General features: G+C 53.3%; 9 protein-coding genes across 9 annotated transcripts; 7 read left to right on the top strand and 2 right to left on the bottom strand.

Moving 5' to 3' along the window:
- Nucleotides 1–181: 181 nt before the first annotated feature.
- On the bottom strand, nt 182–1,143 carry N7468_009032 (uncharacterized protein; the record flags this gene model as incomplete). The annotated part of the gene is made up of 2 exons (XM_058478328.1): nt 182–959; nt 1,028–1,143. Coding segments are annotated over 2 exons (894 nt in total), but the record flags the coding sequence as incomplete, so codon positions are not given.
- A 410-nt stretch (nt 1,144–1,553) lies between these two features.
- Nucleotides 1,554–2,654, top strand: N7468_009031 (putative RNA binding protein Rnp24; the record flags this gene model as incomplete). The annotated part of the gene is made up of 1 exon (XM_058478327.1): nt 1,554–2,654. The coding sequence occupies one exon, from the start codon at nt 1,554–1,556 to the stop codon at nt 2,652–2,654; it is 1,101 nt and encodes a 366-aa protein (XP_058326657.1).
- Nucleotides 2,655–3,794: 1,140 nt separating this feature from the next.
- Nucleotides 3,795–5,860, top strand: N7468_009030 (uncharacterized protein; the record flags this gene model as incomplete). Its single annotated transcript, XM_058478326.1, has 3 exons — nt 3,795–4,411; nt 4,478–5,500; nt 5,620–5,860. 3 exons carry the CDS (start codon nt 3,795–3,797, stop codon nt 5,858–5,860), a joined length of 1,881 nt encoding a protein of 626 aa, XP_058326656.1.
- Nucleotides 5,861–7,040: 1,180 nt separating this feature from the next.
- On the top strand, nt 7,041–9,867 carry N7468_009029 (ZZ type zinc finger domain protein; the record flags this gene model as incomplete). The annotated part of the gene is made up of 5 exons (XM_058478325.1): nt 7,041–7,175; nt 7,355–7,809; nt 7,886–8,253; nt 8,320–8,531; nt 8,590–9,867. 5 exons carry the CDS (start codon nt 7,041–7,043, stop codon nt 9,865–9,867), a joined length of 2,448 nt encoding a protein of 815 aa, XP_058326655.1.
- Nucleotides 9,868–10,505: 638 nt separating this feature from the next.
- Nucleotides 10,506–11,832, top strand: N7468_009028 (serum paraoxonase/arylesterase family protein; the record flags this gene model as incomplete). Its single annotated transcript, XM_058478324.1, has 4 exons — nt 10,506–10,826; nt 10,891–11,397; nt 11,423–11,578; nt 11,605–11,832. 4 exons carry the CDS (start codon nt 10,506–10,508, stop codon nt 11,830–11,832), a joined length of 1,212 nt encoding a protein of 403 aa, XP_058326654.1.
- A 1,147-nt stretch (nt 11,833–12,979) lies between these two features.
- Nucleotides 12,980–16,761, bottom strand: lreA (uncharacterized protein; the record flags this gene model as incomplete). Its single annotated transcript, XM_058478323.1, has 6 exons — nt 12,980–13,441; nt 13,936–14,594; nt 14,653–15,399; nt 15,459–15,890; nt 15,948–16,034; nt 16,125–16,761. 6 exons carry the CDS (start codon nt 16,759–16,761, stop codon nt 12,980–12,982), a joined length of 3,024 nt encoding a protein of 1,007 aa, XP_058326653.1.
- Nucleotides 16,762–17,807: 1,046 nt separating this feature from the next.
- Nucleotides 17,808–18,966, top strand: N7468_009026 (putative RAS small monomeric GTPase; the record flags this gene model as incomplete). The annotated part of the gene is made up of 3 exons (XM_058478322.1): nt 17,808–17,853; nt 18,151–18,555; nt 18,680–18,966. 3 exons carry the CDS (start codon nt 17,808–17,810, stop codon nt 18,964–18,966), a joined length of 738 nt encoding a protein of 245 aa, XP_058326652.1.
- Nucleotides 18,967–21,317: 2,351 nt separating this feature from the next.
- On the top strand, nt 21,318–22,367 carry N7468_009025 (Zn(II)2Cys6 transcription factor domain-containing protein; the record flags this gene model as incomplete). Its single annotated transcript, XM_058478321.1, has 4 exons — nt 21,318–21,425; nt 21,486–21,583; nt 21,715–21,820; nt 21,891–22,367. The coding sequence occupies 4 exons, from the start codon at nt 21,318–21,320 to the stop codon at nt 22,365–22,367; spliced, it is 789 nt and encodes a 262-aa protein (XP_058326651.1).
- Nucleotides 22,368–24,212: 1,845 nt separating this feature from the next.
- N7468_009024 (Glycoside hydrolase-type carbohydrate-binding subgroup) lies at nt 24,213–25,331 on the top strand (the record flags this gene model as incomplete). Its single annotated transcript, XM_058478320.1, has 2 exons — nt 24,213–24,706; nt 24,833–25,331. 2 exons carry the CDS (start codon nt 24,213–24,215, stop codon nt 25,329–25,331), a joined length of 993 nt encoding a protein of 330 aa, XP_058326650.1.
- Nucleotides 25,332–25,507: the final 176 nt, after the last annotated feature.

Below are 25,507 nucleotides of genomic sequence, written 5' to 3'. Positions count from 1 at the left end.
ATTCAATAGCCCGAAGGGCCGTACATCCCGCAAATGCCATTCATGAAACCACGCCATAGAAAGTCACGTAAATGCGAAAGAAATATAGAAATACATCGGGAGAAGAAAGGATTAATGATGTCAAGAGCCAAGAAAAAAAAAATTGAGAAAAATGGAAACATCGATAGTCTTGCGTAGGTCATTAGGTCTTCTTGCTCTTCGGGGTTGAGTCTTCCTTCTTCTTCTTGGAACGATTGTTACCTCCCTTGGGACGATACCCAGTATCCTCATCACGCTTGCGTTTGTTCTTCGGGGTTGGCTCCACATCCATGCCGTCTTCATCAAGCATTTCCTCGTCCTTGCGCTGTGCGGGAGCACGTTTCGAGGATCGCTGGTTTGACGGCCTCGAGGCAGACTTCTCCGATGCAACTTCTTGATCTTGCAAAGAAGGTTGATTACGTCGCAGCCAGTTGACAACAGATGCGGGATTACGCATCACAGCCTCTTTTTCCCGCTCCGCAAGAGTTGGTGGCTCAGGGATTCGCTCAAGTTGCGCTGCAGCTGCTTCATCTCCAAGCTTGGCATCCAAAGCTAGGTAAAACTCAGTTTCGTGCTCAGGAGTAAAATATCCCAGCTTGCGATCCAGTCCATCCTTGTCTTTCAGTTGATCAGAAGCACTGGGAGAGGTATGGGGGACTTTGATGAGAGCGCTGTATTGATGTGTTGGCAAAAATTCTTTGTTCCGCTTAATGCTCTCTTCTACCTGGCGATAGGCATTGGGTGAAAGACTGCCGCTTGCAAGCCCCTCCTTGGCTTCTGACCAGGTCTTGCGAGCCAGGCTGGGGTCGTTCACCAATGCTGCAATGGGTGGCTCTGAGCTGACGGAGAAGTCGGGGTCACCTGGAATTTCAAGTCCATAGCGGAAGGCTGGGGGGACGTGCAAGCTCTCGTTGAATTCCAAAAGGACTTCGAGAAGTTGACTATTGACTAATTAGATCCATCATGCAGCGATTGGGAAGGGACCTTAGAAGCTCCCGGTGTGACTTACTCATTCTGTTCCTGGATGCGCTTTGACAAGTCCTCGATCCGGAGCTCCTCGCGGATCAACCTTTCGTTTTCACGAATCCCCAGTTCAAACTTCAGCTTCATTTTCGCATACTTTTTCCTAGCCAGCTGTTAGAAAGTGTCCTTTCATCGCGTGTAGAGCAATCCTTACTTGAAAGAGCGGAATGATTGCTTCACAGGGCAGATGTAGGAGCATCGGGGAGGCTCTCGGATACCGGGCCCGAGTCCTGGGCTTCTTGTGACATTGTTCGAGGGTCAGGAGGATATAATTGGAAATATCCGGGTTGGGACTGGCTTCGGGCGAGATATGGACGCGATGGACTTAGGAAGGAGGATCAACGCAGGTCCGAAGTCCCGGCGCGCCAAGAACGAGGCTGCGCAAGCGGTGCCTCCCGACGGCCGTAAAAAAATTGATTTTCCTAGAGTCAAGAGCTTGATTGCGCAAGATTTACTTTGAAACCACCGTTTTCTTTTTTTACATAGCCTTTGCAGTCTCGACCGTCGCAAATATGACAGAGGCAACTGACGGCTCCCACAAGAAGCGCAAGCTGCAGGATGTTCCGGAGATCGAGATTGATGTTTCTGCACCAGAACCGCAGTCTAAGAAAGCTCTGCGCAAAGCTAAAAAGAACAAAACAGAAGGAGCCGCTGAGGATGGCAAGACTAAGCCCGAGACGGCTTCGACCAAGGAAAAAACCGACGCACAAAATGCCCCTGCGAAGCGTTCCGATTACGGTATTTGGATCGGTAACCTGGGCTTCGCAACCACCAAAGACGACCTCCGCAATTTTTTTGTCAGCAACTGCTCCTTTCCCGAGACTACCATAACTCGAATTCACCTTCCGAAGGGCCAAGAGAAATTCGGGAGGCCCCAAAACAAAGGCTTTGCTTACGTTGATTTCTCTACTCCGAAAGCCCTGGAGGAAGCAATTGGTCTTAGCGAACAGCTTTTGACGGGCCGTCGAGTTTTGATCAAGAACGCAAAGAGCTTTGAAGGCCGCCCGGACAAGCCCCAGGGAGATCAGGGCAATGCTAGTAACGGCAAGCCTGGCCATCCCCCTTCTCGCCGAGTCTTTGTCGGCAATCTGAGCTTTGATGCCACTAAAGAAATACTTGAGGAACATTTCGGCCAATGCGGAACCGTGACCAACGTACACATGGCGACCTTCCAAGATAGTGGGAAATGCAAGGGATATGCCTGGGTGGAGTTTGAAGACCTCGCTGCAGCAGAAGCAGCGGTGAAGGGTTACGTGCTGATTGCAGAGGACGACGAAGAGGAGGAGGAGAAGGAGGAGGATAGCAATGACTCCGACTCAGCAAAGAAGCCTAAGAAAACGCCGAAGCGAAAGGTTTGGGTAAACCAAATCATGGGCCGCCGTATGAGGATGGAGTTTGCGGAGGACGCCTCCACCCGATACAAGAAACGGTTCGGCAAGGACAGCGAGGGCAAGAAAGATCACTCGGAAAATGCTGAGGGCTCTGATGCTCGGTCCCGGGTCAGGAAGCCTAAGCGTCCGGAGATCGATGATTCTCGGTATTCCAAGGAGACTGTGCAACGCCTCAGCGGTGCCATTGTCGAGGGGCAGGGCCAGAAAGTCACGTTCGACTAAATGCGACCGTATCGAGCGAGCGCGTGTATGCTTTGTCCAAGTCAGAGTGAAGTTGTTGCAATTGTTTCCCCCGCTGTTTGGCGGTTCATCGCAGCGCACCTGCAGGCGTTTTCGGGTGGTTTTCAGGGCCTCTCTTTAATAAAAAATCTCCTCAATGGTCTTAAGCGGGCTTTGACAACTCAATCGGGCTCAATATAACAAGGAGAAAGACATGTTTCCCACTTGCATTGTTCCGACATGTTGCAGGCTACTTCCGTTGGACCCATTTCATGTCAACATTCTCCACTTTTCTCCTCGGGCATCATTCGACGTGGGTATGTTATATCAAACCCAATTTTTCTGTCCTGTACACGTTTTCATTCGCCCGCCCAAAGTAGGCAGAATCTCAATTTCGGTGAGGTCATATGATGGGCCTCCATACATTTGGGAGACGATGGTGGGTGGGTTGGGCGTTTATCAATCCAGGGTCGCATGCGCCTGGAAAACTCCCACTGTGTCCCTCGAGGTAAGTACCATCTTGCATCGGGGACTTTTCTCGGACAGTCCCGACTGTGCAAAAAGCGACCCGAGACATATTGAGAATTGAGCCCGGTAGTGTGGAAAGAAATGGGCTCACGGGCTCTCCCTCCCTTCGGATTGTAGAGTATGACGAACCCCCAAAATAAAGCGCATTGTATGGCAAATCGTAATAGGCAGAAAGCACAACCCCACCGCCCACCGCCCACCGGGCCGCCACTAAGCCCGAACAGGTCTAGTTATTGGTTACGCTTGCTGTCACTGCTCTTTTGCTGGAGTCGATGAATCTCGGTTCTCCATCTCGAAGCTTCCTTTCTTCGAACAACCCCTTGCGCTTTCTTTTCCTTTCTTGTTTTTGCTTCTGTTCACTTTTCCATCTCCTGGTGCCTCTCCAGGCTGGCTCCTTTTTATTTTCTTCACTCCAAATCGCTTCTCCTCGTTCGATAGCATTTCTCCGGTACTTTATTTTTGACTTTCATCATCCTTGTTTCTTGCCTGCTTTCTCCGCGCTCCGGTCCTCGTCCCATCTCCATCCGCCTCTTGAACTTTCGACCAACTTTGCTACACAATTATCAAATCTACGCAAATTTCCATCAAGCTTTATTTTGCACCCGTCCCGTATCCATGGCTCCTCGGCGACGTCACATCGGAGCTAGTCGCAGACAGAGGCGAGATGAGGAAGGCGAGGATGAGGGTCCGCCGGCGGCCGAAGTAGAGGATGACTCTTTGAGTGAGGGATCAGCAGAGAGCCACCAAGATGACGAAGATGCGGATGTCGAGGCTAGTGAAACGGAGGATGAAGTAACGGCAGGTCCGGACAAACTGAACGGCAAGAAGCTCAACGGCCGGGAACAGCGTTACATATCCCCATCACCCGACAAGCCAGGGCTCAAGGCAACGGCATCGGATACGGAGGCAATGTTGAACGGGTTGACGATATCCAACGATACCGAAGAGGATTCACTCGGTCAGATCAACGACAACCAAGAACCACCCACGTCTCGCACGCCTTCGGCTCCTCCCACCGAGTCCAAGCGGGAACCACTCGCTACGAAAAAAAAGCGGGAGAACGATAAATATGTCAAGGAGCGGGAACAGAACCCAGCGTTTGTGCCGACGAAAGGTAGCTTTTTCCTCCACGACAATCGGGCTGCGGAGACAGGCTCGAATGGTCGTTCTTCCAACTCCAACAAGAGCAAATCACGTCCATTCGGGTTGATTGTGGATGGGAATGCACGCAGGTATGCTCTCCACACTCTCCACCACTTAGCATGGAGCATGACAGAACCTTGTACTAACGAGCCTAGAAATTCCTCGAAGGCCGATGCTAGCGGGGGGCTGTGGCGCCATGATCTCCATGATACTGTTGCGGGAGATGATCCACCCGTTTCGAAGCAAGCATCGTCGTTGGGTGCCCCTCCGCCTTCGACAGCTGTTCCAACCGCTCCAAGGTCTTCGCCGCCAAATCGGTCTTTCTCTAGCACTACACTCGTTGGCAATGTACCCGTGATAGTCAGCCTCCCGGGCATGGACCAGCCAAAGTCATTTCCCGCAGTTCCCAAAAATCAGCATACCCGCCTTCCTCAGCATCGCCCTCCCTTGCGCCGGGATAAACCGGTGCGGATATCTCTCCCGGACCATCTTCCTCGCTACATTTTCCCATCAACTGAGAGATCCTTCATTTTTATTCCTCGTGCGCTACGACCAAATCAGCAGGGCTACCGCGGCCGAGGCCGTGGGAGTGGATTCTACCCCCAGCGGCGACAAAGCTACTACCCTGGCAGCTATACGCCTAGTGTTGTTAGTCGGCGATCATCATTTGGTGTGGCCCCATCCCAAGATGGGTATCCTTCACCAGCTGGCTCAGTCTATTCTCGTCCTGTTCAGCCAATGCCACCCATGTTCCCTCTTGAACCTAATAAGCCAGTGGTTCGTCTACCGCCGCACCCTCGTCCTCCGATGGGGATGCCACCTCCAGGCATGCCCATGATGCCAGCAGGGCCCGGTCCAGTGCCGCCGAGTTTGCCGCTGCCTTTCCCTGCCTACCGTGAAGGTCGCCCTGCTCAGACCATGCATCAGCCTCGACCCAAAAAACCTGTCTCTGTGGCCGATATTGAGAGCCCTGCCACATACGCTCTCAACCAATCTCGGCCTCCGCCCGAGCAGCCGTTCCATCATCAAGTCCCGGTGGCCACCAACGGCCCTGGACCTGGCCCTGACGGGACTGCCCATGATCCTACCGGTCAGCCATCCGCAACACCACTCTCTCAGATTCCCGAGCGGGCTATTCACGCCGTGCCTTTCAACCCCTATGGCTACCAGCAGCCTGGGTATTATGGCCACTACCCCCCCTGGCCCGATATATTATCCTGGCTCTGGAGCTGAATATCCCGCGTACAATGGACCAATGGGACCGGGGGCGTCAGTGCCAAATTTCCCTTCCGGTCAGCAACCTATGCCATACATGGTCCCCCCCCTCGTCTGGGGAGCAGTCAGCACAAGGGACTGTGGCGCATGAGTTGAATGGCACTGTGTACTTCCATCCAAACCCCAGTGCTAATTACGGGGCGCCCCATGGACAAGGTCCCGGTGGTGTAGTGGGGATGGGCGGCATGATTACGCCCCCAGGCGCCACCTATTACTATCCCCAACCGCCGGGCGGCGGGGCAGTGTTCTACGGGCAACCGTGAATGGGTTTGACCAAACTCTGGTGTTGTTGTGAACGCAGTTTCTTTCTTTGTTTCTTTCTTTCTTTCTTTCTTTCTTTTTTTTTTCGTCTTTGACTGGCCTGCCTTTCACTTTCTCTGGTGTCTCTTTGGATGAACCGTGCTTTATCTTTCTCATATTTTTCATCTTCTGGCAATTATCTGGGGTTCGCACTTCTTCATTTTCACTTTCTCTTTTCCCCGGGCCATTCTTTAATCCTATTTTACGATACTCGTCATCTTGATCGATCTCCTCCGTTTTGGCCGCCGGTTAGACTTGAACTCGGATGCATTTGAGCGTTTCACCCCCCTCATGTCCCCGCCACACGAAATTCCCCCCCTCCCCTCCCCCTCCATCCCTCACGCCTTAATCACTGCATGATCTAGGCCCCGTGCATGACCTCAACTTTTCCTGCTGTGTTTCTGCTTGATGGAGCCACACAATACCATAGCAAAAAGTCAAACAAAAAAGTAATCTTGGTTCATCTTGTGTTAGCCTTTTGTGATAACTCTGATCCGTGTAGATTCCACACTTCTTAGTCCAAGAAGGACATATACTAACTCATAAGGCCATGTGGCCTTGGCCGTAAAGCTCGTACAGCATAGCTATCGGTCGGCCCGCTCCTGGCAGCTGTTGTAGCATCCCATGAGGTGCGTATCTAGGGTAGGGTCACGGTCTGGTTGGGTCCAGGATAATTTATAATGAATGACTAGTGTATATCTTTGCCCAAGATTCAAACCAATCCCCCCTGTAGTACATATACATATCCAGACAGGGGACCGAGGTAACTGCTGTAAATTTGCCCGGCAGCTTGGACCACTTGGATTCCAGACTCAACCATACAAGTTACTGGGAAAAGGGTGTTCTATGTAGCAGCTCTCACCGCCCACGGGCAAACCAGCTGACCCGCCCAAATGGTACAACGCTTTCGTCAAGCCGACTGCCTGCTTCTTACTCTCTTACTTCCCCCTCATCTACTTCTTTTAATTCATCTTCATCTCCAACCTCTGCTTTACCTTGCATCTCCCCTTCTTACTCTGCCATCATCTCTTCCTTGACCTCCCCTTCTATCCTCGATTTCGCCTTCATCCTCTTAGTACCCACACCCTTATCTCACCCGAGATCCCCGGCCTTTGACATCCCTCACTCCTCCACATCGTCATCATGGCAACGCCGGCTGTGTCATCCCACCCTAGCCCTGACCACCTCATCACTCTCAAAGTCTTTGTTAATGAAGACAGCCACCGTCGCTTTAAGCTTCCTTTGCGGGACCTCCGGGCGACCGTGCTTCCCCAGAAGGTATGATGAGGGCTCCACTACAGCTTCCCGACCGGATGTTCGATCCGCCCCATCCCTTATCAGAGTAACCATCACAGCCATTCACCATGACGGTAGCTTGGCTAGATGCATACTTCTGTGTAGACCAAATCATGATGGATTTGAATTCTTCCATATTTGCTAACTAACAATCTTAACAGCTCCGAGCTCTTCTCGGAGTTGCACCGGAAGCTAGCGTCATCTTTGAACGCTACTCCGATAGCGCCGCCGCCTACGTTCAACTGGACAGCAACAACTCTGCTGTCTACAAACAGCTTTACAGAGCTGCAAAAGCGAAATCGAAGCTTCGTCTTAAGGCTACCATCGTCGATTCTACAACGGAGCCTGCCAGTTTTCACCCTGGTACGACTACCCCGGTTGAGGCACTGAACAAGCAGGTCCCTCGACACAACTACCTTGAGACAGTTCTCAGCTCGCCCATTCCCGCTGCCCAGAGTGGTTCCCTGCCTTCTGCGATGGAGCCTACTTCTGTGATCGGACAGTCGCTTTTCACTTCGTCCAACATGGTGGATCTCTCTGCACTTGCCAACCCCGTTCAGTTCCGCAAATTCGAGCCTGAGGAGGACAGTCTCCCGTTCCCTTCTGTTTCCCCACCGTACTCCACGTGGAATGTTTTGCATCGACTGCAACAACTGTGGTCGATCGATCCCGAATGAGCACTATCACTGCAGTATCTGTGAAGACGGCGACTATGACCTTTGCCCTCGCTGCGTGACTGATGGTGCCTCCTGCCTGGGTGAAGGTCACTGGTTGATCAAACGTTCCGTCGTGGAAGGGGTGGTAACAAACAGCACAACTGAGACTATTCCTCCTCGCCGCACCCTGGCCCAGCAAGGTGTCTCTATCAAGTCACCAGCTTCTCCAGACATTATGGCCCCCGCTGCGGATTCCAAGAGTGTCTTTGCTCAGAAGGATGCTGTTCCAGCCTCACCTCCGGTCGCTGCGCTTGTTCCTGCTGCACCGGTTGAAGTTCAGACCACTAATGTGGCCACGGCCGGTCACGAGGAGGATAAGCCCGTGTGCAACGGCTGTTGCAATGGTATGTTTGTTAGATTCAATAACTATACTGTCAGTGACTAATATTTCCTTTTTCTTTCTTGAACAGACACCGATGAAAGCAACCTGGTGCGTTGCAATGACTGCGAGGATTATGACCTGTGCCTGCGTTGCCTCTTGAGAAACAAGCATGGTCATCACCCTGGTCACACTTTCCACCTTGGCACGGATCACAACTTCTGCCTAAAGAACTTGATCATGTCGCGCTGTCTTCCTGGCCGTCAGTTCAAGCACGCAGCCATTTGTGACGGCTGTGAAAAGGTATTGAACACCCACGAATATTCTTTATCTCTTCTCAATAGCTAACTTGTACTCTTAGCACATCCATGGCACCCGACACAAGTGTCTTACTTGCCCCGACTGGGACTACTGCCGAGAGTGTTTCACCAATGCTTCCCAGAACCACCCTGGCCATCGGTTTGCTCCTCTCTACGAGGCTATCCAGGAGCCACCTCGTGAGCACGTGGTTCACCATGGCATCTTCTGTGATGGACCGCTCTGCAAGGACAAGCCTGCACAGAGCTATATCACGGGTGACCGCTACAAGTGTGCGATGTGTGACGACCTTGATTTCTGTGCAAGCTGTGAGGCCTTGCCCACCCTTTCTCACAACCGCACCCATCCCTTGATCAAGTTCCGCACCCCTGTTCGCTCCGTGGCTGTTAGCACTGCCTTTGAGGACACTACCAATGGAAACGTGTGGACGAATGACAAGTCCCTTGCTCACGCGTATGCCTACTTCACAGCCGACACGAACACTGACCTCCAGGACACAAAGTCTCCTGTGGAACAAGCTCCTGTTGAGGTGGATGCCACAAAGCCAGCTCCAGTCATTGCCAGTGAAGCTCCCAGTGCCCCTACTGACGCCTCCAAATCTGGTGCCGACGCGGATGAATACCAGGCCTTCTTCATGGGTGACACCATCGCAGATGGTACTCAAATGCCTCCCGGCACTTCGTTCACGCAAACTTTCACGCTCTACAACCCTGGGCCTCATGCGTGGCCGGTTGGATGCTATGTACACTTCGTGGGCGGTGATTCCATGCTGGACGTGGACACGACTCACCCCTCCAGCATGAGTTCGATCGGTCTGGCCATGGAGAGCAACAAGCTTACCGCTCCTGTGGAGCCTGGAAAATCTGCTGCTTTCACCGTATACCTTCGCTCTCCTCAGCGCGATTGCATTGCTATCTCATACTGGCGTCTGAAGCTTCCGAACGGCGCCCCGATTGGCCATAGACTCTGGTGCGATATCCAAGTCCGCGCCCAGCCCGTGGAGGTGGCCGAGTCTACCAAATGTGAAGCTCCGTCGGTCAAATCTGAGGATGCTTGCACGGCCCCTGAGCCCCATGAGAGCGGAATGATTTTCCCAAAGCTGGAGAAGGAGTCCCCTGAGTCCAGCACCCACAACTCCATGGCTGCCGCTCATCCTGCCCCGACTGTTTCTTCTGCCTCCGAGGGAGATGTGTTGGAGGATGTTGAGAGTCTAACCTTGGATGATGCTTACACTGACGCCGGTTTCCTCACTGATGAGGAGTACGACGTGCTTGATGCGAGTGACCAGGAGTTCCTGGAAGCTAAACAGTCGGTGCAGTAGTCTGCGACTTTCCGAAACTTAGCGCTGAACGATCCGAGTTGGGAATCACGGCTCTGGACTTCTTGCAACACAGCTCAGAAGGGTGGGGGGTGGGGCATCCTCACTTGCTCACGAGTTTTTCCATTGAAGGTATCCCATGTCCCAGCCGGTTCTAGCATGCCCAGGCCCGACCCTCAAGACAATTGCTATTCGCCACGTGAATTTGATTTTGACTTGCCTTTCCCCCCAACGTTTCTTTGCTTCTCCCATGTTCTTTTCTACCATCTTTCCGGGTTTGCCAGTCCAATTTGCACTGCTCCTTGTATCGAAAACAGTTGAAAACAACAATCGACGCCCAGTTGGCATTTCCTTGCATCGCTCCTTCGGGTATTCAATGTATGTTACCTTTTCCAATACGCTCATAATTCCCCCGCAGTAGAGTATGCAGTATCTGATGTAGCCCAGGAGTGCGGGGCCCCACCACATGCTTCCCCACTATTTCTACCCCGCGTGACTTCCCAAGCAAACCCCAGTTCCCGAGGTTATGGGTTTGTTCGCTTGGAAGACTGGAATCCCCCAAATTTTAGACATGTTCCCTCTTTCCCTTCCCCCCTTTCTTCCCCCAGTCCATTTTCTCCTTCTATTCCATTAGAGACACGATGGGTTCGCTTCGATCCGTGCTCAACCTGAGCTTGCTTGCGGGCTTTGCCGCATTCGTGGTCCCCGTAGTCGTCCACTTCCTCACGGTCTTCGGTCCCTTCCTTGTACCAAAGCCCACAGTTCTGGGCGAGGGACAAGGCCCCATTTATATCCAAGATACGGTTCATTGCGAGGATGTTCACCATTACCTCCCGGCAAATTTGCTTTTCACCGCGTGCGAGGATGTGAAAGAGACGCGCTTCAAGTGGTTCCCAGGTCTAGGACACTACTTGGAGCCTCAGCCTCCCGCTCGTGGCTCTATCCACGTTGTTGACCCAACGGTGTGTCTCGTAGCAGATGCCATTCAATCAGTGTTCGCTAACGAATGATGCTCTGTGTATATAGACGTTTGAGTCGAAGAGACTGGAATTTGAAAACTTTGAGTCTTCGTTCGTAACTCATGGCATTGATGTCATTGGAGATCCCCAGAAAGCGGACGCTGTCTATATTTTTGCGGTCAACCATCTTACCAATCCCGAGTACTTTGGCACAAGTGAGCCTCCCAAAGGCACGCCCAAAGCTCGCTCGCAGATTGAGCTATTCCACCACGTCCTCGGATCCAACTCGGTGAAGCACATCCGCTCCATCAGACACGAGCTCATCACGACTCCCAACGATGTCTATGCCATCAGCCCCAGCGAGTTCTACGTAACCAATGACCATTTCTACCGAGAAGGTCTGATGCGTATGCTCGAGGACACTGTATACATGGCCAAGTGGTCGAATATCATCCACGTCCAGATCACCGACTCCAAGGCAAAAGACGCCACAGCCGGCCTCGAAGTCTCCGTTGCGCACGCGGGCCTGCACAACAACAACGGGCTTGGCCACGGCCGCACCGCAAACGAGATGGTGATCTCCAGCGCTGCGAGCGGAGAGCTATATCTCGCCAACTGGTCGCCCGCAAACCACTCCCCTCTCCATTTCTATCCACACCACTCTTGCGTTCAAAAGCGCCACTGACAACCCGAGCTACTACACGGATCCCTACCGTACCGACGCAGATGATGCGAGCGGCATTGTCATCGCGGGGGTGTCACGCGGTGCTCTTCTCCCCAGACTACGAAAGACCCTAACGCTCTGGATCCACTCAAGGTTTGGTATGCTCGGCTTGGTAATAAGGGCTGGGAGCAGAAACTCTTGTTTGAGGATGATGGGTCGCGCATTCGCTCTGCCAGTGCGGCTGTCCTGGTGCCTATCGCACCGGAGAATGGCAAGAAGCTCGCCTGGCTGTTCGTGACTGGGTTCATGTCAGAGAGCATGGTGGCCGTGCAGGTGGAGTTATAGATATGTTATTGGGATACAATTGGGTAGGCTCACTGTTCTGTTCTGGTAGATTTCTGGTTAGTTTTTTTGTAATATGATTGCAACTGCCTGTTATGCATTATACACTGTCGTTTCGAAGAGAGCGAGTAATGACTAGGTGGCATCTAGCGGTGATCCGAGCCTGGACTCCTGTTACACGGCCCCTCACTTAACAGTCAAATGATCCAGAAATCAAGAATATTGAACCATAAAAAGAAAGAAAGAAAGAAAGAAAGAAAGAAAGAAAGATATCTGTCAGCTCCCAGCTGAGGCTGCGAGGCTAAACGTCCCTGCCACCCTCTCTGCTCTAGCAGGACTTCCCCAAGTAGAAGGAGGTGACGTTGTGCTCGCAGGGAATATAGAGGGGGTTTCACTCGATCGACCATCTCAAGAAGGTCAAGCCCGCGAATTCTTGTTTTTCTTTTGGGTCTTCTCTAGACAAGCATCACGGTTCCCGCCTCAGACACCACCCAATCATACTCGAGTAGATCTTATTGATGCCTGAGGCAGATATTTGGAGACGAGTCTCCGTGTCTCATCTTTCTTCAAAACTCCGACACTCTCCAACACCACCATGACCTGTCGATTCAAGGGCCCTCAGGTCCCACGGGGCCCATTGAGGCCTCAATGGCGCCAGGGGCAGTCTTTCTCATACCGACTCCTCTCAACCTCCCCCTCCACTCCACTCCCAACCAAGCGCAAACAAGCAGCTTCAGCCCGAACCAAGCATCCTAGCACAGAACATCAACGCCCCTATCACGACCCTCCCAGCAGAGATCACAACCCCAGCCCCCCTCCCTCCGACCGCGGCAGCAACCGACAAAATCAAACGCCTCATCGCCACGGGCCGCGCCTACCTCTCCTTCTACAAAACGGGCCTCAAAAACGTGCTCCAGAACTACCGCGCCTCCATCCCCCACCGCGAAACCCTCAACCTGCCAAAATACCGCCCGACCTCCCCTCCCCAATCCTTCTCCGCCCCCAAGAAATACCCCAACATCGCCACCATCGGCCTCACCCGCTCGCAGTACCAGCTCGTGCGCCGCTCCGCCCGCGACGTCCGCCGCCTGATCCCCTTCACCCTGGTCCTGATCATCTGCGGTGAGTTCACTGCCATCATCGTGCCCCTCTACGGCTCCGCCATCACCCCGACCACCTGCCGCCTCCCGTACCAGATCGCGAAAGAGCGCACCAAGGCCTCCCAGCGCAAGACGAAAGCGCTAGAGGCGCATTCGCTCGCCGCCGCCGTCCGGCAGAAGAGTATGCCTGCCCCGCTGCCTGCGGCCGGCTCGGCGCAAGAGCGCGCGCGCTGCTGCTGCGCTTCGCGGATCCGCGGTGGGCGGCCGGGGCGAGTGCGGCGGAGGTCCTGCGCGCGTGTGCGGTGTTCGGGCTGGTGGGGAAGCATGATCGGTTCGAGGGCATTGTGGCGCGTGTGCTGGCCTGGAGGGTCTATCGGCCGCGGCTCAGGAGGTATCTGGAGTATTTGGCGATTGATGACCAGATGATCCGGGCCGGTGGGGGGGTCAAGGCGCTGAGTGCGGCGGAGTTGGCGATTGCGCTGGACGAGCGTGGTGGTGGAGATGTCGCTGCGCTGTATATCAACCGGGAGAAGGAAGGATTAGAGAAGGAGAGGGAGTGGTTGGACGGTTGGTTGGATGCACGGAAGAGGGGAGTAGAGAGACGGGCTGGGATGGGTTCTATATCAAAATAGATTCATTTTTTAGCATATGGGCTCGGGATTGCATGTATATAATATTCGTTTCTTGTTATTTTCTTGGAGATAGACGTGTACAATACATCATCACAATGGGTACAATATCACAATGATTACAGTAGACGGGCTTGTTACTTGTATGCAACTCTTTGAAAATGCAAGAGACCGTTTTGCTTTTCCAAGTGCTTTACACAAAACTCACCATCAGCACGATTTCCTCCCATCGGCCAGAGCCAGACTAGCATGCGCAAAGAGAGTATCCGAGTTCCCAGCCAAGGGGGGGAGCCGCTAAAGAGCAAGCCAGATAAACCATATGGTATCAGAAAGGGGGGGGGTTACTAAATCCGACAAAAGCAATGCAAGAGAAACACTATAGAACAACGTTCGATCAACGGCTGGTGGATACCGCAGGCCCTGAGGGCGGAGCCGTCGTTGCAGGTGGCTGCGCTTGACTGCGCACCTGCTTTGCCCATCGGAGGCCACAGCTGTTGCACAAGTCTCGATTCCCGCTCGGACCGCGCCGCCATTCGGGCGTATTCCGGGGTGTTGCACATCGCGCACGCCTTCTCCACGGACACCGCGCTCTGCTTGCGCTTGCGCTTCTTCCGCCGACTGAGCAGGCGCTGCAGCTCCTCGGTAAGTGTTCGGTTTTGCTTTTCAAGCTCGCGCAGCTCAATCTGCCAGTTAGATCCGCGCGTCGGATTGAGCTCGGTGAAAAACGTGGCTGGGTCTGAAGGAGAGGCGCTGCGGTTACCGGATGGGAGGCCGTTCAGACCGACGAGGGACAGATCGACGGGACGCTGGCCGAGAACCCCATCTGGGCCGGGCGGGTTGGCATCTTTGGTGACGAGGGTGGTTGGTTTGGATGATCCCGGGACGGATCCCATCTTGTCGTCATTGGCAGCCAGTGTGGCTGCAGCAGGCGCTGGAGACGATCGGACAAACCGAATCTGAGCAACAAGAAAGGATGGTCGGGAGTCTTCTTGGAGATCTCCAGCATATAGAGTGGTGTGCGCAGACAGCGTATTGCCTTTCTTATGACGGATTTGACACAAGAACGTAGGTGGTTGTTTCGGATCCCCCCTCACTCTCGGGGTCAGATGCGGCAATGGCAGCCTCAAGGGCTTTGTTGATGTCACTGGCGTCTGTTCCAGGCTCCATAAGCTCGTGCAGACTCTTGCCTATCAAATCATCGGGGGTGCGTCCTAGCACTGATTTCACCTTCGATGTCACGAATAGAAGGACACCGGACAAGGAGACCTTGGCCCAGATATCATTTTCTGCTAGCGCAGCAGAGGAGCCCAGTCCGGCAATCTGGTCCAAAGCATAGACAGGTCGAGGACGACCCGTCATAACAACATGCGTCCGACCTTGGTGAGGATCAATATGCCATGAGCCATGGCTTTCGAACCAGATGTATCCGCGGTACTTCTGGCGGATCCGATAGACCACACTGATGGGGGCAGATGTCGTGCTGGCACGCAGATCGCGGATCACGGGCCCGATATCACTTGGATGGCAGACCGCCGAAAGAGTCTTGCCCACGAGTTCGATCGGGTCGTATTCGAGGATTTTCTTGCACGACGGCGAGACGTAAAGGAACTCGCTATTCAGGGAGAGGACATGGATCACGTCGTCCGTGTTCTCCACGAGGATGCGATCCAAGTAATCCCGCGACAGATTTGAGCCCGGTGCCCCAACTGCATTCAGGATGGCGGACACTTCGTTATGGTCGAAACGAGTGGCGAGATCGGGCCTGATTCGGTATATCTCCGGAGGGGGGACCACATATTTGGGGAGCTGGTCACGCTGATAGTTGATGCTGTATGTTCCATCTGCGAAAGGAAGTCAGTAGCTCTCACCGATCAAACTGTGAGGCACGGAAAGCACCTACCAGCATTCCTTCTTGTGATAGCATCCGGCTTCTCCACCAGGTCCACTTGGAACCCAACGTAGAACCGATATTCCCCCGAGTCCCACTGGATTGGAATCATAGTGATCAGGTTCATGAATGGCTGGCCACCTTTGCGGTAGTTGATGATGCTGGCCTGGATCTCGCTACGGTCATCGATCGTAGACCTGAGTCGATAGACGGTCTGCGCATCTACAAAGGATCTCGCGGCACCCGCCTGAATTTGGCCTTCGGGATCCTGCAGGAATCTACAGTTCCGGCCCACAATTTCATCTTTCACGTAGCCGGTCAGTCGTTCGAAAGCCTCGGAAACATAGACAATGGGGCTATCTGGCTTCAGGATGTCACAGAGGACAAAAGCACAAGATAGATCCACTGCACCGATATTGATTTGCGGATTAGGGCGGCTCGCCACTCGACTCTATGACTAGTCAGATATCCACTTTGACTTGCAGATAGACTGCCAAGGACCACTCACGAGGACGCCTAAGATGTCGAATCCACTGCCGGAGTAGATGCCTGCATGCTCCGATCGACTTGCATCGGGCGTGTTCAGTCCTGGGGAGTAGTCTACCAAAGGCATGCATCCGGGTCAGCCTTGTGGGTCGAAACAAAGCGAAAGCAGATTTCCCACACGCGCGAGCTTACCTTGGGCCGGTGGTGGCTTCTTTGGCTGTATTGCAACAGGCTGCGTGGCCCTGAGCGGAGAAGGTTGTGGTCGTGCGCGTCCCTGGACCAGTGGTCGCGCCAGAGCCGGGCTGCGTTCGCTGGGTCGGGAGAAGTCTAAATCATCGAGGCTCGCAGTAGAGCTATTGCCGGAAGTGTAGAGCTCCTTGCGGGCCGGGAGAGCTCGGAGAGGCGGCTGTTGTCGTTGCTGCTGAAGATACTGCGCCGGCAAATGTGGCTGAAACTGAGGGTATGTCGAGTGAAGTTGAGTCTGGTCCAGAGAGGGAGCGTGACCCATCGGGGCCGCGGGGTAGGTGGTCGGTACATAGAAAGCGTTGGTCGCATCGAGGCTCAGCGGCATTGAAACGCCTGAACTTGGCACGGACTCGTAGTTCAGCATCACATCGGATAGATGGCCCTCCAGCTCGGGCTGGGAGGGCGGTATCCGATCAAAGTTTGCCAGGGTGAGGTCGCCATCCTGGGGAAGCATAGGGAAGTCGTAGTTCGCCACATGGCTGTCCGGAAACCCCATCAGAGCTGCGTCCTGGGATAACGAGGGCTGTAGCACATCGTCGCGAGACTCACGGTACTCCAGGAAAGAATCCATGGGGTCCGCCATGTTGGGGATTCGAGCAGGCCTCGGCCTGCGTGGGGTCCAGAATGCGAAGGTCGGAGTTCCAGAGCGTCGGGATAAGGGGGGACCAACGGGACGGGCGTCTTAGTGTCTGGGGTGAATCAGACTCCACTTTGAGCAAAGAGTTTAAATGTGGATGCTTGACATCCAAAGGGATACAAACTGGCCTTGGAATGAATAAGAGAAGAACTTTTTTTTTTCTCCAGGTCGTTCTCTCTCCTCGCCCTCTTTCACTGAGTCGATGATCCCCGTAATGGTGGACCCACCACCTCCCAGTTGGGGCCAATCACTCTTCACCCGACTGCTCTTTCCGCCTGGCACAGCTTTCAGGGAAAAGTGCCAGTGATGTCAGATCGATCGTCCCTGTCTGAACGTTTCCAGTGACAGTGTCCCCACCAGAAAACGTCGGTTCAGGATTGGGCAATGGCAGGGGCAGGAATGTCGCGACCGGCGGGACGCGAAAAGACGGGCTGCATCCCCATTCGATCCATCACATTCAAAGAACACGAGTGACGGGAATGTCTACGCGTTAGGGGAGGTTTTGGCTTTCGGCCCACCTGATCAACGCTACGCCGTCATTGCAGAATCCCAAGTTTTCCAGTGGGAGGAGTTCGCGCCATGGAGGTTTGATGGTAGATTGCGCAAGGGGCGGGTAACCTGGGAAGTACAGTTACTCTAGTAGGGGCAAGATGGTAGTACGAGTCGTTCGAGACTGCATTGACTCATGATCGAGTATTGAGGACCAAAATTGAGCCCATTGGACGTGTAGAAACCCTCGGTCTTTACTCCATCTGGTTCGCGCCTTATCGCATCGCGTCTGTTTTTCCCTTCTCGCCCAATTCTCCCTCCCCCCTCTATCCCTTTCGTCACTCTTTTCAAGGCCCTGTTGGCCCTTTAGTCCAGTCCTTTCCTTCTTTTTCTCCCCCCTCCATTCTTGATACTCTTCTTTATATACGGGATTGATATTCCTATAATCTCTTACCATTTGCTGGGTTGGCTCCCCAGATTGACCCTGAGGCTGGCGCGCTCCCATGGCAGACAATATCTCAGTAACAATCTGTGGCGACGGCGGAACTGGTACGTGACATGATTCGGTGCTGTTGGGTCAATCGCGCGATCGAGGTCTGATCAGATCGGGAGATATTTAGGCAAATCATCAATCACGTTGCGGCTGGTCCGTAGTCAATGGATACACGAGTACAAAGCCCTTTCCGATGCACCATGTTAGAGAATTGTTACTGACAGACATCTCGCCGTTCTTGATTTGAAACAGATATGATCCGACGATCGGTATCTTTGTCCCTTTCCACCTACCCACCCCCAACCCGGTTGCGATCGCAAATCCCGTTGATGCAGGCTAATGTATCCCGCCAGAGGACCTGTACTCGGTGACCCGCACTGTCGACGGCCTCCCATACTTTCTCTCGATCACCGATACCGCAGGCCAGGAAGAATATCGCGGACTATGGACGGCCGCGACCCTAAAATCAGACGCTTTCTTGTTGGTCTACGACATCACCAACCCGGACAGTCTGTATGCGCTCGACCACTTCATGGGGCTGATCGACATGGAAGCCGAGCAGCGTGTGGAGGATAACGGGCGACTGCGTCGAGAACTCGGGGCCAAACCCACCGATGCAGTTGGGCGCCCTCCGCCGGTGAAAATTGTGGCGGGGAACAAGTGCGATCTGAAGGAAGGGCGGATGGTTAGCTCGCGGGACGGTCTGGCATACGCGCGTCGGAACGGGTGTGGGTTTATGGAAACCAGCGCGCGAGATGGTTAATATCGAAGAGACATTTGCTCGTAGGTGACCGGGGGGGAAGGGTCTGCCTTTTCTCCCATTCGATCAAGCTTATTCCGAACGGGAACACGCCCAGTAGCTAACGTGGAGATTTTCCCCAGTCTTGGTGCGCCGCGTGGTGGAGTCCCGACAGTTGCATGCTCAAGGGTTAGCACCGACACGGGCGCCGTCGCGGGCTGGACAGTCAGTTCGCACGACTGCGCTTCCTCCCACGACGGCCGATGCCAGGAGCCAGAGGGAGAAACGGGCTCGGTCCCGGCTCTTCGGACGTCGAAAACGCCGGCCTTTGACCGAGTCCGGATTCACCAAGGACAAGGATAAGGATTCAAGGGCCGAAGAGGGACCTCGAGGATGTCTGTTGCGGCATTTATGCTGTTCACGTTGCTAAGCCCTGAGGAATAGGAGGAAAGGGGCGGTGTGAGCACGCTTATTGTTGGAATCTGGTTTTCTGCTTGGGATACCCTTTTTTTTGTACGAGGAGAGGTTGGCATTGGTATTCTAGTGTAATGAAACATGGTTGCTTTTTTGAGCGTAGCTGGGGCTCAGACTTGCGTGGCTCAAAACGTGGTAGATAAAGGATGGTTTGTTTGGAGATGCCACGGTTTAGCGTAGCCTAATCTGGGGCCGGAATGAAGGTCCGTGTGAGTGTTGGGGGCGAGCATGCCCATCAGGGACCCATGCACGATGGTTACCTGAGGAGGTAAGAGCAGCGAGATTGGGGGTGGACAGCAGGGCAGAAAGGTGGGGTAGGCATGGGAGACCACTACGCTGGGACGGCCTTGGAAGCAATGATTCAGCGGTTGCAGCTAACTCCCATGAAGAGGGCAGACCATCTAGGCGCTCACATTTGTTCTTTGTTCAGCCGGTGATCGACCTGGTTCCTGGGGATGACTCTGGGGATGCCTGAGATCCCAGGAGGGAAAGGGACTCGCGTACCAAAGGAGTACCGGAGTACCAAGATACCAAGAGCCCAAGACAATAAGGCTGGACTAATCCAGACGCGCGATCTTGGATCCTCAGGTCTCCGTTTCTTGGTTGAGGACTGGGTTCTGGCTCTGCGCGTAGAGCGCATGTCCGCTTGCGTGTAGCCGCCCCGCCAAAGCATCATAATCGAATACGCTAGCTGGTGGGCTCAGAAGCTAAGTTCTAGATGGATGTGATGATGACGAGCGTTTACTTGGGTATCTTAACTGCCACATTCGCAGCTACGATATATGGGGTAATAGCTGGCGTATTCTCACGTCATGACTATGTGGCGCAGACTATAGATGATTCACCTTGAGGTTCCCCTTGAGAAAACATACTTTCTTGCTTTCTCGCTTTCCCCTTTTCTATTATAGTAGCGTCTCCTCCGTAGCAGCAACACTATTAATTGGGCGTTTTCTCTTGAACTTTGTCTGCCGTGGACGGCATGCGGGCTTTGAAAGAAAACAAGATTGAAAAAAAAATTAAAAAAAAGATTTCTTTTTTTTAAAAGAAAAAAACAAAAAGAGCAAAAAAGATAAAAATCGAAAATGAAGATTACTCATGGGTCATCAAGCAAAGTTTCTAAGCCATAAGCCATATATCCGAGCAAGCAAGTCAGAGTTGATTTCTAATGTTCCAGCTTACCAAGGAGTCGCTTTGCATCCAGCCCGACACACTAGGCCGAGTTGGGTGATTTCCCTCGTTTTTCCCTTTTTGGACTAGTGGAAACTTTTGGAACTGAAATTTCAGAGCTCTGTACAGTCTTATGCCAAGTTATGCATCGGCCGTTGTGCATAGATTCAGTGTGATGCGTAGGCCATCCTGGGCAGGTGTTCGACATAAGTATACGACCACCCGCAGACCACATCCTGACAGGAGCGCGTAGCCGTGCCCTTGTTCTTCGAAGCCCCGGGCCCTGGGCCTGAAGATCGAAGCTGACAGAGCGGAGTTTGCTTATAAGGAGATACCCAAGTTAACGCCGTCCACGAAGGGGTTTAGACCCGGGACTGGCATCCCAGAGCCAATCACCACTTTTAGTGCCATCACCGGATACGTCAAAACCCACGTCCGCGTTGGATGTCCCCGAGGGCCGATGAAAGCTCCGTTCTCCGTACGAACCTTGACTTCTCCCCCCTAACAATGCACAAAAAGCAAAAAGAGGGAAAAAAAAAAGCCATTCTGGAATCACAGTGCCGAGTTCCAGGGGCTCCACTCTGATATTCCTTACGGCCGCATTACACTCGGCGCGGTAATTTTCGACTCACCAATCTCCAACAGGGCATCTGAACAGGGTGAGGGCTCCCTAAAAATACATAGGGAAAAACTAAAATACCAATAATTCCAAGAAAATCGATAATTCCCAATATTCCAATATTCCAAGAAATCCCCAAGGCGGTCCTTGTGATCAGTGGAGTCCGCATAGAACGGCCCTTTATGATTCGATTCCGATCGGATGCTTTCCTGACCCGCGTAGATTATTAAAAGTATTAAGAATGCCTGAATTCCCTCGAAGCTAGGCCTAGTCTTTTTCCTCCCCTCGTCGAATGACTAGTATATGACACCTGGGTTGTGAAAACTTGGAAACCCCTCGTGCAAAGCTAATCGGTCCATTACACCTCGTCATTAGATCATTGACTGGTTGACGTCGATCACCCCTCCGGATCTGGAAGTATAGCTCCCACGTAAAAGAAGAGTCACTGCCGCTTGACGTCTTCTTTTCTTTCAACCTATCGACTCGGTGCTTTCGGCCGCAATCTCTTATAATCACATATAATGGCCGCTCGTCAATCAACGCCTGCCTCCGAGCATTCGCACTCGGGCGATGGAGTGCGCAAGCGTGTATGCAAGGCATGCGATCGGTGTCGATTAAAGAAATCCAAGGTGGGTGCCCTGTGGACATCGGCATGCTTGTGCTGTCTTGGTGTACTAACTGGTAAATAGTGCGATGGCTCTAGCCCGTGTTCACGCTGTCGTGCGGACAATGCGATCTGTGTATTTGGCGAGCGCAAGAAGGCTCACGATAAGGTCTACCCTAAAGGGTATGTGATCCCAACCCGACGTGAAACCTCCCCCCCCCCTTTCACTGGGAGACACGCGAGTCGGAAGATCTATTTCGGTTCCATTGAATCATCGAATGACAACCGAGTTGCTAACGGTCGCTCGTTGCCAGATATGTCGAGATGCTCGAGCAACAACAAGTATGGCTCGTCAACGGCCTCCAAGAATTATATCGACGATCGCTCGAAGGCGAGGGCTGGCCGGGCGAGGCCCTGAAGGCCGAACCGAACGGCCAGCCACTTACACACGACCTGTTAACTCGACTGGGGGGCCCTCGATCACACTAAGGGCGAGCGCTTCGAAGAGAACCCCGAGGCCATGCAACAAGATCTCTGGCGCCACGGCATGCAACGGCAGGAATCATCAGATAGCAGCTCCGAGCCACATTCGCCCGCACGCACTCGTTTCTCGGACGCCTTTTCCCAGCAGAACCTGCCGCCTACGCCCCCCGCATACCATAGTAGCCCTCCGGCCCCGATTAAGCTTGAGCCCGAGCCCATGATGGCCAATCCGCAATACGCGCCCGCCATGCAGGGAGTGGTCAACCCCCTGGCTCTCCAAGGGGGCCAGTGGTCGTCGGGATTCGGCCCCTTTGACGAGATAGAAATGATGCCTAGCGCCGACTACGCCAACCTTGCATTCGACGACCAGATCACATCGCCGATGTTTAGCCGGCAAATGCCCATGGGTTGCATCTCATCGAATGAGTACGAGGACTTCAACCAGTTCCTCAACCCCAACCCCACGGAGATCACTTCGGTTTAAAGACTGTTTCTGTTTTCTTTTTCTCCATTTATATCTGTTTGATCTCCCTGCGAGCTTCTTAACGCCGTATGATGTGACGCATGTATTACTATACATGTTTTGGATTTCGTGTTACCATGTTTATTCTCACTTTCTTTTCTGCGGAGGATCGGGGCTATTTCTCCCCCTATTTGAATTTGGGATCGTAATCACCTTGTACAGTGCTTGGATTTGGGGAGGGGGGGGGCCTGTGGTTCTGGAGTCTGGGTACAGAGGGATCTCGGCGTTATACTCATTTCGATTGACTAATGTTACAATCCACTTTTCTACTGCAAAGATTCCCTGATTCATGCTACATGTAGATGATCTCATTTTTGGTTCAGTTTTGGTTCAGTTTTGGTTCAGTTTCGGTTCCATTTTCTTGTTCTTTGAAGCCAGAAAATCGGGTCTGCAACGCCGGGAATGTAATCCGATCGACCTCGGAAAGGGACGCCACCATGACTAATGACTTGAATCCGCGGCACACACGTCACGTCCCCGAGCTTCTTTGATCTCCATTACGTTCTATCAAGCTGTCAAGCTGCAAAGCTGTTAGGTCGTTCATTAGTGGCTTGCCTTTGGGGAAAAGGGGCTGAGGTCTCGGCTAGGCTTTGCAAACGACATGGGCCCATCGCTCTTTCCCTGAATCGTCGACTTCCCAATGCGTCCTTTGTTGGATCAAGAATCCGCTTGACTCTTTGAGGCTTGAGTCAGCGGAACCTGGAGGACCTTGTGGGTCCAGTTTGCATCCCACAGTGACAGCTTCATCTTTTCATTCTTACGTGAGCAATGCGCCTGGGCATAATTCCTGTTAACGACCCCCAACAGCAACTTTGATGAGGCCCCTCAGTTGCGTTTAGTGAATCATAATTCCTTTCCCCCCCTAAGCCCAGATTGCAATTGCCCCGAGCGGGAATCCAAATCCCGGGGCCCCTGAGCAAACCGGTTCATCGATCGGGCGCTAGGCTGGCCCCATTACTCCATCCTCGTACGTGTTGGTCCCAAACCGTACGAGTACGAGACCTTCGTATCCCACACAGGCCCCCCAATGAATAGGAGTCGGACATGGAGAGGCCCAAGTCCGGGGTATCAAAGTAACAGGCATCCGGGCTCGGAACTCCGCCCATCCGAGACGGATGTCCCTCCCTGCACCCGCAGAGCGCAGAAAAGAGCTACGCATGCAGTCAAAAGGGGGTTTCTTGGCCCGTTCCGCTGACTGATGGTGCCTGAATTCCTGCGGATCTGTTCTAGAAGTTCTCTAGCTGGCATAGAGCCCGCGGATTCAGCCCGCGGATTCAGCCCCCTTTTCCATGCTTGGGCAGAGGCGCTGACGGTTGATTTTTCGAATTCCTGCCCCGGGGCTTGCCCAGGAATTCCAAGCCTGGGGCAGCTCATGTCGGGCATAAAGTTTGAGGATAGAGAAAGTAGCATAACGGCACCCTTTCCAGACGAAATAAATTGTGCGCGTACGGACGGATCAAGTCACGAGGTGCGCAACTCTAATTTATGCAGGAAACGGTTGAGCTTCCAAACAGCCCTTTAATAACGCATAAGACTCTCCGTAACTTTTGATCGTCGGTGAGAAAAAAAAGGAAAAAAAAAGAAGACCTGGGGAAAACCACCAACAGTCATCACAACCATCACGGCTCCCAATGAAGGTGTTTCCAGCTACAATCTACGTTGGGCTTGGAGACCCAACAGGCCCGACTGCAATTCTTATTCAGGGACTTCTCCGGTGGGTGATTCCGTTCATTTTTGCGGGGTCAAACGTCATGGGCCCCCTCCCTCCTTCCACCCCTTCCTCTTCTTTCTCTACGCTATCGCATAATGTCTGTCCCTGAGCAAGCCGAGTTCACCTTCTTGCCTCTCGGCGCCATCATTCAGGAGTTCCGCGTCGGCGGCAAGAACATCGTCCTGGGCTTCCCCACGCAAAAACACTACGTCGAGCACAACACCCCACACTATGGCGCTACCATCGGCCGTGTCGCCAATCGTATCAAGGATGGTCGCATTGCGAACCTGAACGGCCGCGAGTATCAGCTCGTCCAGAATGATGGTCCAAACGCCCTCCATGGGGGTCCTAAAGGATGGGGAAAGCGGATCTTTGAAGGCCCCCAGACGGTCACCCATAATGGTCGGGATGCTCTGCTTTTCAAATATCGCTCAGTAGATGCGGAGGAGGGATACCCCGGGACTGTAGAGATCCGTGTGTGGTATGCTGCGAGCAAAGAAGACGAGAAGACCGTCTTGACCGCGGACTATGAAGTAGAACTTATTGGTGACGAGTGCGAAGAAACCGTGGTCAACATCACCAACCACAGGTATGGCCTTCCATCTCTCCTCCTGTGATGAACCCCCCACCCCCCCTCCTCTCCACTTTGCAACGATCTATTCATATCGAGTATCATCTGTTCCAGATATAAAACTCACCTTGCTTATCTGAATAGCTATTTCAACATCGGCGATGGCCCCACCATCACCGGCACCACGGCGCAGCTTGCCACCAGCGACTACCTCCCCCTTAGTTCTACCGGAATTCCAGAGGGCAACATCGCGACCTTCCCCCGGGAAGTCACCAAACCCTTCGAGCTGAATGCGACCGGTCCGCACTTTGACGACGTGTTCGTGGTCCAACCCGACCCACTGAAGATCCCCCTCGACACGCGCAGTCAGCCCCTCCGCCTGCTGGGCAGGTTTAGCAGTGCCTCTTCTGGCCTACACCTGGAAGTCCACAGCACCGAGCCCGCCTTCCAGTTCTACACGGGCAAGTACATCAACGTCCCTTCGTTGGACGGTGCTCCACCCCACACCGAGGGCGCCGGGTTCTGCGTGGAGCCGAGCCGCTTCGTCAACGCGATCAACGAGCCCAAATGGCGCGACATGGTGCTGCTGAAGAAGGGCCAGGTCTTCGGCTGCACGAACGTCTACAAGGCGTGGAAAGAGTGATTGGGTTGGGCCATGGGTGGGGGAGGTTTGCATCTCCGAGATCGGGCCGAGTTTCTGCCGTCGTCCTTTCCCAGTAAAATTCTCCGATTTACATTACCGGTTTCAATTCAATTCCAATGCAATGCAATTCAACGCTGCTTGTAGTTCTTCAAAACAAGAAATTATCAAACCTTAAA

This window comes from Penicillium chermesinum (assembly GCF_028974085.1).
Source record: "Penicillium chermesinum strain IBT 19713 chromosome Unknown utg000007l:1.0-2695246.0:1.0-2697696.0, whole genome shotgun sequence".
Lineage (NCBI taxonomy): Eukaryota > Fungi > Ascomycota > Eurotiomycetes > Eurotiales > Aspergillaceae > Penicillium > Penicillium chermesinum.
The sequence above is the reverse complement of the archived record's forward strand: the minus strand, read 5'-3'. Positions and strand labels throughout refer to the sequence as shown.